At 36.5% G+C, this 12,477-nt stretch overlaps 2 protein-coding genes across 14 annotated transcripts in view; one reads left to right on the top strand and one right to left on the bottom strand.

The window, feature by feature from the left end:
* The window catches only part of LOC131438488 (probable cytochrome P450 49a1), a 33,164-nt gene extending 24,965 nt beyond the window's left edge, over positions 1-8,199 (top strand). For all 5 annotated transcript variants that reach the window (XM_058608555.1, XM_058608553.1, XM_058608552.1 and 2 more), the window contains exons 3-11: positions 4,193-4,439; positions 4,752-4,868; positions 5,211-5,287; positions 5,390-5,585; positions 5,861-6,026; positions 6,345-6,514; positions 7,404-7,482; positions 7,580-7,813; positions 7,876-8,199. In XM_058608555.1, coding sequence (XP_058464538.1) covers positions 4,193-4,439; positions 4,752-4,868; positions 5,211-5,287; positions 5,390-5,585; positions 5,861-6,026; positions 6,345-6,514; positions 7,404-7,482; positions 7,580-7,813; positions 7,876-7,989 — 1,400 coding nt within the window. In that variant the 3' untranslated portion in view covers positions 7,990-8,199. The remainder of the gene's footprint in view (positions 1-4,192; positions 4,440-4,751; positions 4,869-5,210; positions 5,288-5,389; positions 5,586-5,860; positions 6,027-6,344; positions 6,515-7,403; positions 7,483-7,579; positions 7,814-7,875) is intronic.
* LOC131438489 (G protein alpha o subunit) overlaps positions 1-12,477 on the bottom strand; it is a 146,905-nt gene that overhangs the window by 69,394 nt on the left and 65,034 nt on the right. For all 9 annotated transcript variants that reach the window (XM_058608561.1, XM_058608562.1, XM_058608564.1 and 6 more), the window contains exon 5: positions 8,309-8,469. In XM_058608561.1, coding sequence (XP_058464544.1) covers positions 8,309-8,469 — 161 coding nt within the window. The remainder of the gene's footprint in view (positions 1-8,308; positions 8,470-12,477) is intronic.

The raw sequence follows: 12,477 nt of genomic DNA, 5'->3' as shown, positions 1-12,477 counted from the left end.
CCTGGTTCCGGAAGTATCGGAAAAGTGCTCGTGTGCTTCAAACCGTAAATCACATCAATTTCTCAGCAACGGTCAGACCGATCTACGTAAACTCAGATTGAATGGAAAAGTATTATGTTTCCATAACATAATGTATAATTATATCCAGGTCCGGCTTCCGACATGAGAAAGACATCATCACATCACTAGGTGGAATAAAACAGATTTTTGTATTGGATCTCGTTGTCACCCTTTTTCTTAGGGGAGAAGAGCTTCCATTTCCATTTAGAGTTTCCAAGATTGACGGGCACTTTGTTCGCGTCTCGTCTTATCATCCATTGGTTCATCGTCGGTGTTGTTCACTAGTTACAGTTGCTAAACAGGATTCCTTGTCTTTGGTGAAAGTTATCTTTTTTGCAGTTACAGTTTCACAAAACTGACATATAATCTGCTGATTCTAGTAAGTTACCAGCGATTTACAAGGATGTCTCATGCCTTGTCCAAAAACCACGCAAGATGGAATTGCCTTATGTAATACACTTCTCTTGCGATGGAAAGAATTTCAATGCCAACATATTTCCTCGGACGTTATGTTCACTGACCTGCGGGGGAAGGTCATGTACACGCACTTCTATTGCATCGTCTACCATGTACACAGAGATTTTGTATTTCACGTTTTGCAAAAAGGCGAGGTTTTTGGTAATGGAGGAATCACAAGGGAAAATTTTACATTATCAAAATTATGACATAAAAAAATATTTGTAGTGTTCTTACAATCGGTTTATCCCAAAAACAGCAAAAATAATGAATATGATGAAAATATCAGTCCAATTTAGATTTTTACTACTTTTGACTTGACGACTGAAGTCTATACTTATCAAATCTTGTTTTCCTCAACATGCTGATTTCAGGGTGACAAGTGACCGGGAAAATCGGGAAAACCGGGAAAAAGTCGGGAATTTCGTTTCACCGGGAAAAACCGGGAAAAAGTCGGGAATTTTAGTTCAAATCCGGGAAAAAATTTACTAGCACTAATCGTAATAATTCTACACGGAACGACCGAAATCAGCATTTTCGCGAAAAATTTAGTTGATTTGCTGATTTTAGTTAGTTATTTTTTGAGACAACTAAAAAAATCTTACTTTTGCTGATTTAGATTTTTTATTCTCATTCCCTTAATAATAATAAAATATTTGTTGAAATGACTATTTTTTTTAGTTGAATTCACGAATTAAACGTACTGTCATTTCTTAGCTAAGGCACACTTCATATCCAGTCAACTAATTTTTTAGTTGAATTAAAGAAATATAATGTTGTTTTCAACCAATATGAATGGTTGAATTGGCTTCTGCAATCTGCAGCTATATGGCGCCCTGTCACCGAAACGGTAACACCTTAATGACTACTAGCCACTAGATGGCACACTACTGCCGAAAAAAATTCAGACGCGGTTGTCTTTTCTATATTGACAGATATAAATACGATGTTGTGTTGGAGAAAAAGACATAAACGAAACGTAAACATCTTTTTGAATTTTTTTTTCTTCTAAATCACTGTTTTCTTCATTCTCACTGAAAACTTTGAGCACTCGGAAAACAAAAACCGAATACAAATAGTACACCGGACGGCGCAGCTCGGAAGGTTTGAAGATACAAAAAAACTTCATCACAATTAGAGTGAAACATTCGAAATTCACTTCACTGTTCCGCGTAAAAACATTATTACGCACAATCGCTTCAAGTGCGCACAAATTCTGAATAAATACGATTTCCACTAACAGTTTACGACATTTTTACATATCGGTTTAGAAATTTAAATAAAGATATATCGAACACATGCGAAAAACATCAAAACAATGTTTAAGCAGTTTCAATAAGACTGTCCTTTTTAGCTTTTTAATGGATTGTTTTGCTTTGACACTTCTCATGAGTTTTTGACTAATAAACTTGTTAATAATACCCATTTCAGTTTTGGTTTTTTTGTGCTGTCCTTCAGTAATGATGGTGATAGATAAATAGAAACAAATTTTCTGATTTTAATAACAAAATTAGTTGTCAATGAGAATTTCGTGTTGGATTGAAATATTGCTGGTTTGAGTCCAGGATATTCACCAACTAAACACATTCTTTAAAACTAAGAGTTTTTTCAGCAAAGTAAATTCTCAATTTTAACTAATTTTATAGTTATTTTGGAAATTTTGTTGTTAAAATCAACTAATTCAAAAACAGTAATACGAATTAGGCGCAGAGCTAATTTCGGTCGTTCCGTGCATTGACCTGGGTAGTACTGTTGGTTCTAAAGATTCTAACATGTGGATAAATTGTGGATGAGGTTTTTAAACGTCGTTCCAAGGAATACTTAAATCTTAAATCTTTTACTAAGCAAATCCTCATACTTAAAAAAATACGTTTTGAAAGTCTTGTGGCTCAGCGTTTCGTTGATAATGCTATATTGAATGCTGAGAGCTTAATTAACAAAACAGTACTCAAAATCATATAATCGATACAAGGAGGCTATCGAACCGAAAAAAAGTTTCTAATCGTGATTAGAGCTTATATTTTCACTTTGCTGATCTCCATCTGTTCACCCTTTTCACAACCGGAAGTCGGATCCGGATGAAATTCGTATGGGACCACAAGAAAATCGGTTCAGCCATCTCTGAGAAAATTGATCGCTCAAAAACGTTACATACATACATACATACACAATTTCTGATCTTTACGAACTGATTCGAATGGTATATGACACTCAGCCCTCCGGGCCTTGGTTCCAAAATCGGGTTTCGCAGTGATTGCATAACTTATCTATATGAGAAAGCCAAGAACGATTTCTTCCCATTGTTACGTGCACTTGGCATAATGAATATTCCCTATTTCTAAATCGAGATACCCAAAAAATACTTTACTCTCGATGTTCTTCTGGATATGGGATTTCTAGAAATATTCAAAAAAATACTGAACATAGGCGATTTGGGCTTGTTCTAAAAACCGGGAATTTTTTGTTTCGCGCACCGGGAAAACCGGGAAAAAACCGGGAAATTGAAATCGGCAATTCACTTGCCACCCTGTGATTTTCATATGAGAATTTTATAAGATTATGTGCAATATATAATATGCAATATATAATATGGGACAATTATGCGTAGAGCGGTTATGCGACCGTCCAAAACAGTATACACACACTAAGATTTAATTCCTTTGTTCGGTAATATTTTTGACGAGATCTTTCGGTAATCTATAGAAATAACCGATATTTCGGTACATGGGTTTTATTTTACAACAATTATGCAAATTTTCACCGAACGATCAGTTTAACGTAAATTTTCATTACAGAATTCTGTATTAGATATACAATTGATACGGTAAACCTGAATAGTCGCCGAATACGGTAAAAATCGTACTGTCCGTTTGGTAAAGTTATCTTCCAATAACCGAACTTCTGTGAAAACTGATTGTCATGAAACTAACTGTCAAACAGTTATTAAAATATTCAGTGAGTGTCTTTTTATTAACCAAACGGAAAAAATGTTGAAGGGTTCATCGAATGGATTGAGGTACAGGTGATAAAAGTTTTTAAGACATTAGAGCCACTAACAGCTTTTTGTTTACTTATAGGCAGAAACTAATTTTGTATCACTTGTTCACTTGCTGCCAACACAAATCGTTCAAGGGTAATTTTTGTTGAACTCGACGGATTGTGCAGTGTTTTGGAAGGCGCTAATAATTCCGGACATCTGACACTTTTGAAATTTCTCGTGGAATAAAACCATTTTCTCCATTCGTTTTTGTGAATATGTGTTGTTTTTTGAAATCCGAAAATCCAGAATTTTAACCAAAGGAAATCAAACAAGCAAAAATTACCGAACAATCTGTTAGATTGATTTGGTTTACAGTTTACGGTAGTTGTTTGACAGTTCAGCAATTACCGAACGATCGGTAATCAATTCAATTACCGAACTGATTACCGAACGTTCAGCTGTTGAAAATTCGGTAAAAAATTACCGAATACTGCGAAATTTTCTATGTGTGTAGAGTCCATTATTATGAAAATGATTATTATGAAAGAAAATTTTACATATTTTTTACATCAGTGCACTATTTCATAATCTTTCTCTGAACGAAATAAGTAAAGTGTAGTGCTTTGGTTCCTATGAAGTAATGTTTTTTTTTATCAACTTTCTTTAATATTTCCTCTTTCCGTGACTCTTTTTCAGGCCAGTACCGCATCGAAGACCTGGACAAGGTGATGTGTGATCTTCATCGACACTTTGGTAAAATCGCTAAAGTCGGCGGTCTGATCGGACACCCGGATTTGCTGTTTGTATTCGACGCCGATCTGATTCGCGACACCTTCAAGAAGGAGGAAATTCAACCGCATCGTCCGGCCATGCCATCGCTGCGGAACTACAAATCGAAACTGCGGAAAGATTTTTTTGGCGACAACATGGGACTGATCGGAGTGTGAGAAGTTTCGAAATGTTAATGTATCTTTTTATATCGTTGAAGCAAGAAACGGCTCTTAAACTGGTTTTGTTGAATGTGTTTTGCTTTGTTTTGTTTCTGTCGTTCGCCACGAATGGCCTGAGATAGTCAAAAACTTGTATCGGTTACGTTGCGAACTTTCAGTCTCGGCCTTGAACTTCATTCACTATGGACATCACGCGTGTCTTACTTCAACAATTGATTCTCTAACCGTTTACGACCAAGTGACGGCTATTATTTAATGTTACGGCATTCAAAAAAGATTTTTTTTTCATTTCTCTATTCTCATAGCCATGGCGAGAAGTGGGACGCTTTTCGTGCTCAGGTACAACAGGTGATGCTGCAGCCGTCGACAGCAAAAAAATACATTACCCCACTAGATGAAATCTCCACAGACTTTATGGCCAGGTAGCTGCAATCGCATTCGTCACCTCATCATGTTTCACAACCCAGCACTCATTTCATCGACATTATTATGCGATTACGGAGAGGAGGGTTGTTGTAGTGTGTAAGCGCTGTAATTCGCCGATTTTCATCTCGTATTCCTAGTAGAACTAAAATCAGAACGTGGTTGGCGTCAGTACTACGATCTTTTCTCAAAACGTTATTGGCTATAGCGCAACCCATCCTCGCACAATCATCCACTCCATACTGCACTAACCAATTCAACTCTCACCAACTAACATAAATCGGTTTAATTAATCTTTTTCTCCTTTCATTTGTGTATTTCCTTCCGATTGCACTATCTAGAATACATGATATGCGGGACGAGAACAATGAACTGCCGGGCGATTTTCTTCATGAACTCTACAAATGGGCGCTCGAGTGTAAATAGCCTGCGAAAAGCATACCATTTTGATTAAACGTTACCCAATTTTTGACCATACCGATTTTCCTTTATACCATTGCATGCTTTACCAAAACTACAGCTATAGGACGTGTGGCGCTCGACACCCGATTGGGATGTGTGTCGGAAACGGGCAACGAGGAATCGAAGCGAATCATTGATTCAATCAACACTTTCTTTTGGACTGTTGCCGAGGTGGAGCTTCGGATGCCCATATGGAGGATATACCAGACGAGTGCTTATAAAAAGTATATTGGAGCACTGGACACATTTCGCGAGTATGTATATTCGATAAACTTCTGTCGTTCGAATGTTTTTGTTAAATTTTTGTATTGGAATTTTACTGAAATCTCAGCGAGTTGTTATGTCCGATTGAGAGGATAACTCTTCTCTTTGAAATTTAGGGATAAAGTACTGTTCAGAAATTTTTTCAAAAATTTCAATGCGCAATTTCAGATTCAATTTTATGTTTCTGTTGAGACATGATACCTATATTAATCTTTTTTGGTTTTACATTATGTATAGGCTGTTTTAACAATTTTTCTCCTTACAGTCTTTGCATGCGTCATATCAACATTGCGATGGATAAAATGAATAATAGCACTGAAGTGAAAAGCGAGGAACATATTTCGATAGTCGAGCGTATCCTGCAGAAAACTAACAACCCGAAGATAGCGGCTGTGTTGGCGTTGGATTTGATTATGGTTGGCGTTGATACGGTATGAATCAACTAACATTGTAGTGTTGTGTACATGTTCTCCACTAGTTATTTTCTCCTAATTTTGTTGCATCAAAAGGCTCGGCACAGATCGCATGTTGCAGGTTTGCGCCGTCGCTATATTGATTTTTACTGTTTGTGATCACGTGTCGCGTCGCTTAGATGTGTAGTCTTCATGTCACTATGATAATATGATAGATTGATTCATTTTGAATATTGGGTTTAAATGCTACATTTTTAAATAAATAAAATAAATTAATTAGTGAAAGCAACAAAATCTTTGTCATTTGTAGTAATGTTTCTTTTTTTCATTTTCCAGACGTCAGTTGCTGCCACCTCGACTATTTACCAACTTAGTCAGAATCCAGACAAACAGGAAATTTTATTCAATGAAATCAAGCGCAGTCTTCCATCTACAGACACGAAATTCACCATTTCCATGCTAGAAACGATGCCATATTTACGAGCTTGTATAAAAGAAACGTTGAGGTGAGTTAGAGTTCGCTATACACGCAAATAGTTGAGAGTTGTATCATTGAGTTGGTTTCTCAATTCGTGACATCCCAGAGTGGTTTATTGGCCGAACAATTATACGGATTTGTGAAGGCGGCATGTTCGACTCCAGTTTATGCAGTGATACTGCTTCGTAAATGCTAATGTTCACTATTCCATAGCTTATATTATCTGGCTTCTAGCGATTGTCTCTTGTTGGATTACGATTTTCATTGAAACTCCTTAATTGTTCGAAAAATTTATTGAAGTGAATTGCGCTCTGTTAGAAAAATGATCGTGGAGACTTCAACCCTCACATGCAGTTTTTATTGCAAAACATCTAGTGTCAGATATCATTTCGTGAAGAGTGGTTGTTTGGCTATTTTAAGAGCAAACTTGATGAACACATAGTTTGTTATACGGACGGTTCTCTGTCGGATGTGTGAAGTGAAGTGACATAAAAACAGTCTCATTCAATAGCTGGATACTGTACAGTTTTCCAAGCAGAAATTTCCGCGATTTGGTGTGGTATACAATCAGCTTTTCAGTAGAGAATCTGTAGTAAACTTTTTTTCCCGCCAGTTTCCAGACACTCAAATCGAAGTTTTCTGCATTATAAATGCTGCTTACTCGTTATGGGTACCCAGTCATTCTTGCATTTTACCAAGCATTATTGCACTATGAGCTGGTCGATACCAAACTGCTTCACATTGCTCATATAATCACCACTATAACCGAAACAAAAAAGTTCATAGAACAACAATACCATAGAGCATTGAGTGATTTACGGCTCTATTTGGTTTAAAACTTTAATTTAATAAGCATTTCTCATTAAAAACATCTCTGGAAAATTGCAAATTCACCGCAATTTTTTTTTTTTTTACAGAATGTATCCGGTAGTAATCGGTAACGGAAGGAGTCTCCAGTCAGACGCTGTTATCGGAGGATACCACATTCCCAAAGGGGTAATACACCGAACCGTGCCTACTCGTTGGCCACGAGCTCGGAAAACGGAAACGCTTCTCTATTCCATCCATTATTCATACCGACTTTTGCTTTCAGACCCATGTCATATTCCCACATTTGGTCGTTTCCAATTTGGAAGAGTACTTCCCAGAACCGGATCGATTCTTACCAGAGCGATGGCTCAAACGGGGTGAGCTGAAAGAGTACGCCGGATGTCCACACGCGGGTCAAAAAATTCATCCTTATGTCAGCTTACCATTCGGATATGGTCGACGTACTTGCATTGGGCGGCGATTCGCCGAGTGTGAGCTACAAATCCTATTGTCAAAAGTAAGTACAGTGCTGTCAATTAATTATTTTGGTTTACCTCCATTTTTTGTTTATCTTTACAGCTTTTCCGACGGTACCATGTCGAGTATAATTATGACAAACTAACCTACAAAGTCAACCCAACTTATATTCCTGACAATCCACTAAAATTTAAACTAACAGAACGCAGGAACTGACTGCAGTGGTTATCCGAACGTAACCGTTCCTTAGATACAAGAATAGCGGTGATAAAAATAGTGTAACGTAGAAAGATGCGCACTCTAATAGGAAATAGAAGTTGTTACCGCTAGGCGAAGGAAATTCGCTTACTGAGAATATACGGGAGATGTAATAAAGTATTTATGTAAATAACTGTATGGAATAAAATAAGATAACATTATTTAGTAGATGAGATTTTGACGTCATGTTGCCCTGAAATATATACAATGTGGAATCCTCGTTTGTATTTCTTGTTATGTATCCCTACTGGGATTCTAGTGAAAGTTGTTTACTCACTATTTAGCAGAATCGTTTAGCTGGTACTCATTGCTGCGGCAAAAGCATTCTTGCACACCGGAGTCCGACCACAGTCTTTTCATTGCTAACAGTAGATCTTCCGAAAATGGTTCTGTATCGTGCATTCGCTGTACCACGTCGAACACCATTTTTGCGTCGCACTGGAAATTATTTAAAGGTATATCAGAACTATAACAATCATCAGTGAATTATAAGTTTCTTAAAAGTCTAGGCTTCGATTGGTTGTTAGTATTAATACGCGATTTTGAAATTATTGCAACTCAGCGTGTGTACGCGGCTCTTGATTTTCTCAAACATAAATGAATTGACTTTTACAAAGCTGAATTTAAATAAAAGGTCTTAAGATTTAAAAAAAATGCAATTTCGTCAGGATATGACTTCCGATTCCGGCATATAGTGATACTTGTTAAACATTGAAAATAATGTCACTCAATTTACTCCAAGATGGCTAAAATTCAAATGAATGGAATGGAATTAACATTGGTTTTTCAGAGATGGATGAACTGATTGTCCCAAACTCAGATTTAAAGACTCTACAATCATCTTGACTATAATGGAATTTTCAAATCGTCATAGAAGAGAAGGCATAAAAAAGGTACGAAACGTTAAAAAATTGATCTCAAAGTTATTCAAATGGGATCATTTCGGCGAATACCTTTTCGCTGAAAGTTTTTGAGCCGATTGACTTGTCACTGAAAGTCGTTTCGCCGAAAAGGTAATTTCGACGAAAGGGTTATTTCGCAGAAAGGATCGTTTCGTCGAAAAGGTAATTCCGCAAAAAGCGGCGGCCTCCCGCATACAAACCTGCAATAGTCTCGTTTGCCTGGTCTATTCAAAATTAGGTTTCTTTACTTCAGTTAGGTCCGAACAAGGGATAGCAAGGTTGGACAAACCATGAACAAGCACACGAGTGAAGCCGCATTAGATATTTTTCATTTGCACTCAGTTATCGGAAAATACCGCAAACATATGCCTGGTAGAGACACTAAAGCAAATGCGTTGATGTTTAGTAACTAATAAAGTCAACAAGTTTTCTTGGGAAGTCCGCTCTGACGATCATGAATCAATCTATAAAATTATAAGTCTTTATGGATTATTTCAGGAGTAGGATTGCAGGTCATCAAAATGACCATATACCAATCGATTCAGCTCGACGAACAGAGCAAATGTCCGTGTGTGTATGTGTGTTGTCAACTAAGAGGTCGAGATCTCAGAGATGGCTGGACCGATTTTGATCAAACAAGTCGCAAATGAAAGGTCTTCCCGTCACCCAGAACGCTATTGAATGGTTTTGAGATCGGATATTTACTTTTTGAGTTATGCGAAGTTTTATGTCAAAATTTTTAGTTTTTTGACAGTATCTGTCACACTTGACCTTGAAAACAGAATATATTTTCAGACTTAGATTTCGCACGGTAATACCTATCCAACAAGCCATAGATTGTTAAAATCCGTCCATTTTTAACGGAGATATCGAAATTTTGGTGTAAGCGACTTTCATCCCTATTCCAGCAGTTGGAGTTTTGTGCATAGTATGAAAAAGCAATGCTTGGTAGCAACGTGAAACACGAATTTTTACACTGTTACATACAATTGTTTCTAAGTTTAAAAAAGACTGTGTACAGCATCCTTTGTCATGATATTTTGCTTCGGTCAGATTTTAGCAAGCTTCGTTTTTGGCAACATAATCGTTCGAATATATCATATGATGAACCAGATGATGTCAGCATTTTCGAGTTGAAAGCAATTACATAATTATATTGTTTTAAACTACTTACAGCAATAAATGCTGGAAGAACATAACACCCATATACCATTTGAATCAGTTCGTCGAGATCAGCAGATGCGTGTGTGACAAATAATTTCACTCAATTTTCTCGGAGATGGCTCAACCGTTTTCTACAAATTCAGATTCATATGAAAAGTCGCATGTTCCTAAACAAGGTTTCTGAATTATGTTTGGTTCCGACCTCTGGTTCCGGAACTACAGGATTATATGTGAAACGATTAACGATTAAAACTGTGTAATTCATTTTTATCGTAGATGGCTGAACCGATCTAAGATTCATATAAAATCTAAGAATCATCTAGGATTAAAATGAAAAGTTCTAAGATCCCATAAAACATTTTGCTTTTCAGTCAGGTCCAATTTCCGGTTTCGGGGATACAGGGTGATTAGTATAAAAATGTCCATTTCACATAAATTAATCAGGATTATCGGATTAGCAGATTTGGATAATCGATAACCAAATGAACTTATTTTAGTTTTAGTGGTATTCAGTTTTCGATTCGGAAGGCACCCAAAAATTTTATTCGCACTACGATTTCTCAAAGATGTCTACACTGATTTGCAAACATTTTGAAACAAATGTAAACTATACAGCTACTCAGGTGAATTTGTCTGACTTCGGCTACACCGAAACCAATCAAAAAAATCAAATTTTATCCAATTCTGACTTCCGATTCTGGAATTGTAGGATAATGAATTTTTAAAATTCAAAGCGATATAGAAGATGACAATCCCGAAAAGCTTTAAAGTTGGACTCAAAAATATTGCAATTTATTCGTCATATGGCCATACGAATCGGTTTGGGTTATGCTGGTTCCTGAATACCGGCTCTGGGAGTACTTTAAATTACCCTAAACTCTAAAGTGGAAATCACTTCGACATATCATGGAATGTTTAATCGATTGTTACACTTTTAGATTCAAATTCGATCTGATTTGCAGTTTCGACATTGCAGAGTAATGAGTGAATAAAAACTCAAATTGCCACTTAAAACGACGGACATAAGAATAATGTCATGAAAACTGAAACAGCGAAGAATATTCATGCAAAGAACACATGCGTATTGATAAAAAAATCTTCTTACTGCTAGGTGGATTAAGCACGTTTTTTTTTAAATTAATTCATTCGGCGAACTGACCCTTTGGCGAAATGTCATACGGTGAAATGATGGCTTTCGGCGAAATAACCCTGACGCATTCAAATTTATTTATTTATTTTATTGAGTTCACTACAGTCATCACGATCTTCCTTTTTCGGTTTTGGCATAGTCGATTTCTTATAAATGAGACAGGCATCGTTACTCCACTAGCAGTTTCTTTGTGTCTAAGAGTGTGTATTAAGTTCAATTTACATACATTACATCAATCACTGGAGGTTGTTGGGTGAAAATTTCGATACTTTTGCTGGTCGTATCCGGTATCTTTTAATATTTTGCCTTTTGCTGAGTTCATGCTTCATCATGATCCAGTAAGTTTCGATTGAACTTAGTTCAGGACAGTTCCATGTATTTATATTCTTGGGGATAACATACATGGAATTAGTCGCATATTGTTCCACCACGCTTAGAGAATACTGGCATGAATGCCAAGCGTCTTTATTTAACTCACTAGCATCTTGGCTGCTACCAATCCCACAAAAATAATTTATTTTAAATCATTAACTATAGCACTAATATTGTGCGCGTTTCTTTTGTGTAAGTAGGAATTTTCCATTCTATCACAGGGGCTAAAGCAAGAATGCAAAGTAGATGAAATATATAAATTTTTTGGACGCTCCACCATTATTAGTTGCTTCCGTTTAACCACAATACGGTTCAAAAGCTGTAAACAGATATTCAATCACGGTATTGTACTACTATATCCAGTGTCTGATAGCTACTGTAAAATCTCAATTGGCCAGGCACGCTTGTGATTGTGGTTTGTGGGTTGATTTCATGTTGTTGACAGACCCAGCAACCGTTAAAGGCTTTACTAATTGTGATTAGTGAATTCAACTCGAGCACATCTTGTGGTGAATAATTTTATGTATTAATTGATAAAGTACATATCATCTCGATACGAATCGAAACAATACGATCGAAACCCCGCACATGGAGTCAGACAGTTTTTCTGTTCCGAATTTTTTTATTTGGCTCAAATTTTGCATATGCATTCTTTATGATCAAAAGAGGCAACTTGTATCATAAGTTTACCATTTTTACTCTAACCTAACTTTTGCGAAGGAACTTAAAAAAAATCCCTAGACATTTTTCAATAATATACACCCCAGAATCTGTGGGTCCGATCGATTTGGTAATGTTTTAGGTAATTATAAAAACTATATAAAAAAATTAGTACTGATGAAAAATTTGTCTTCTTTT

Source organism: Malaya genurostris, chromosome 3, assembly GCF_030247185.1.
Source record: "Malaya genurostris strain Urasoe2022 chromosome 3, Malgen_1.1, whole genome shotgun sequence".
In the NCBI taxonomy this organism is placed as follows: Eukaryota; Metazoa; Arthropoda; class Insecta; order Diptera; family Culicidae; genus Malaya; species Malaya genurostris.
The sequence above is the reverse complement of the archived record's forward strand: the minus strand, read 5'-3'. Positions and strand labels throughout refer to the sequence as shown.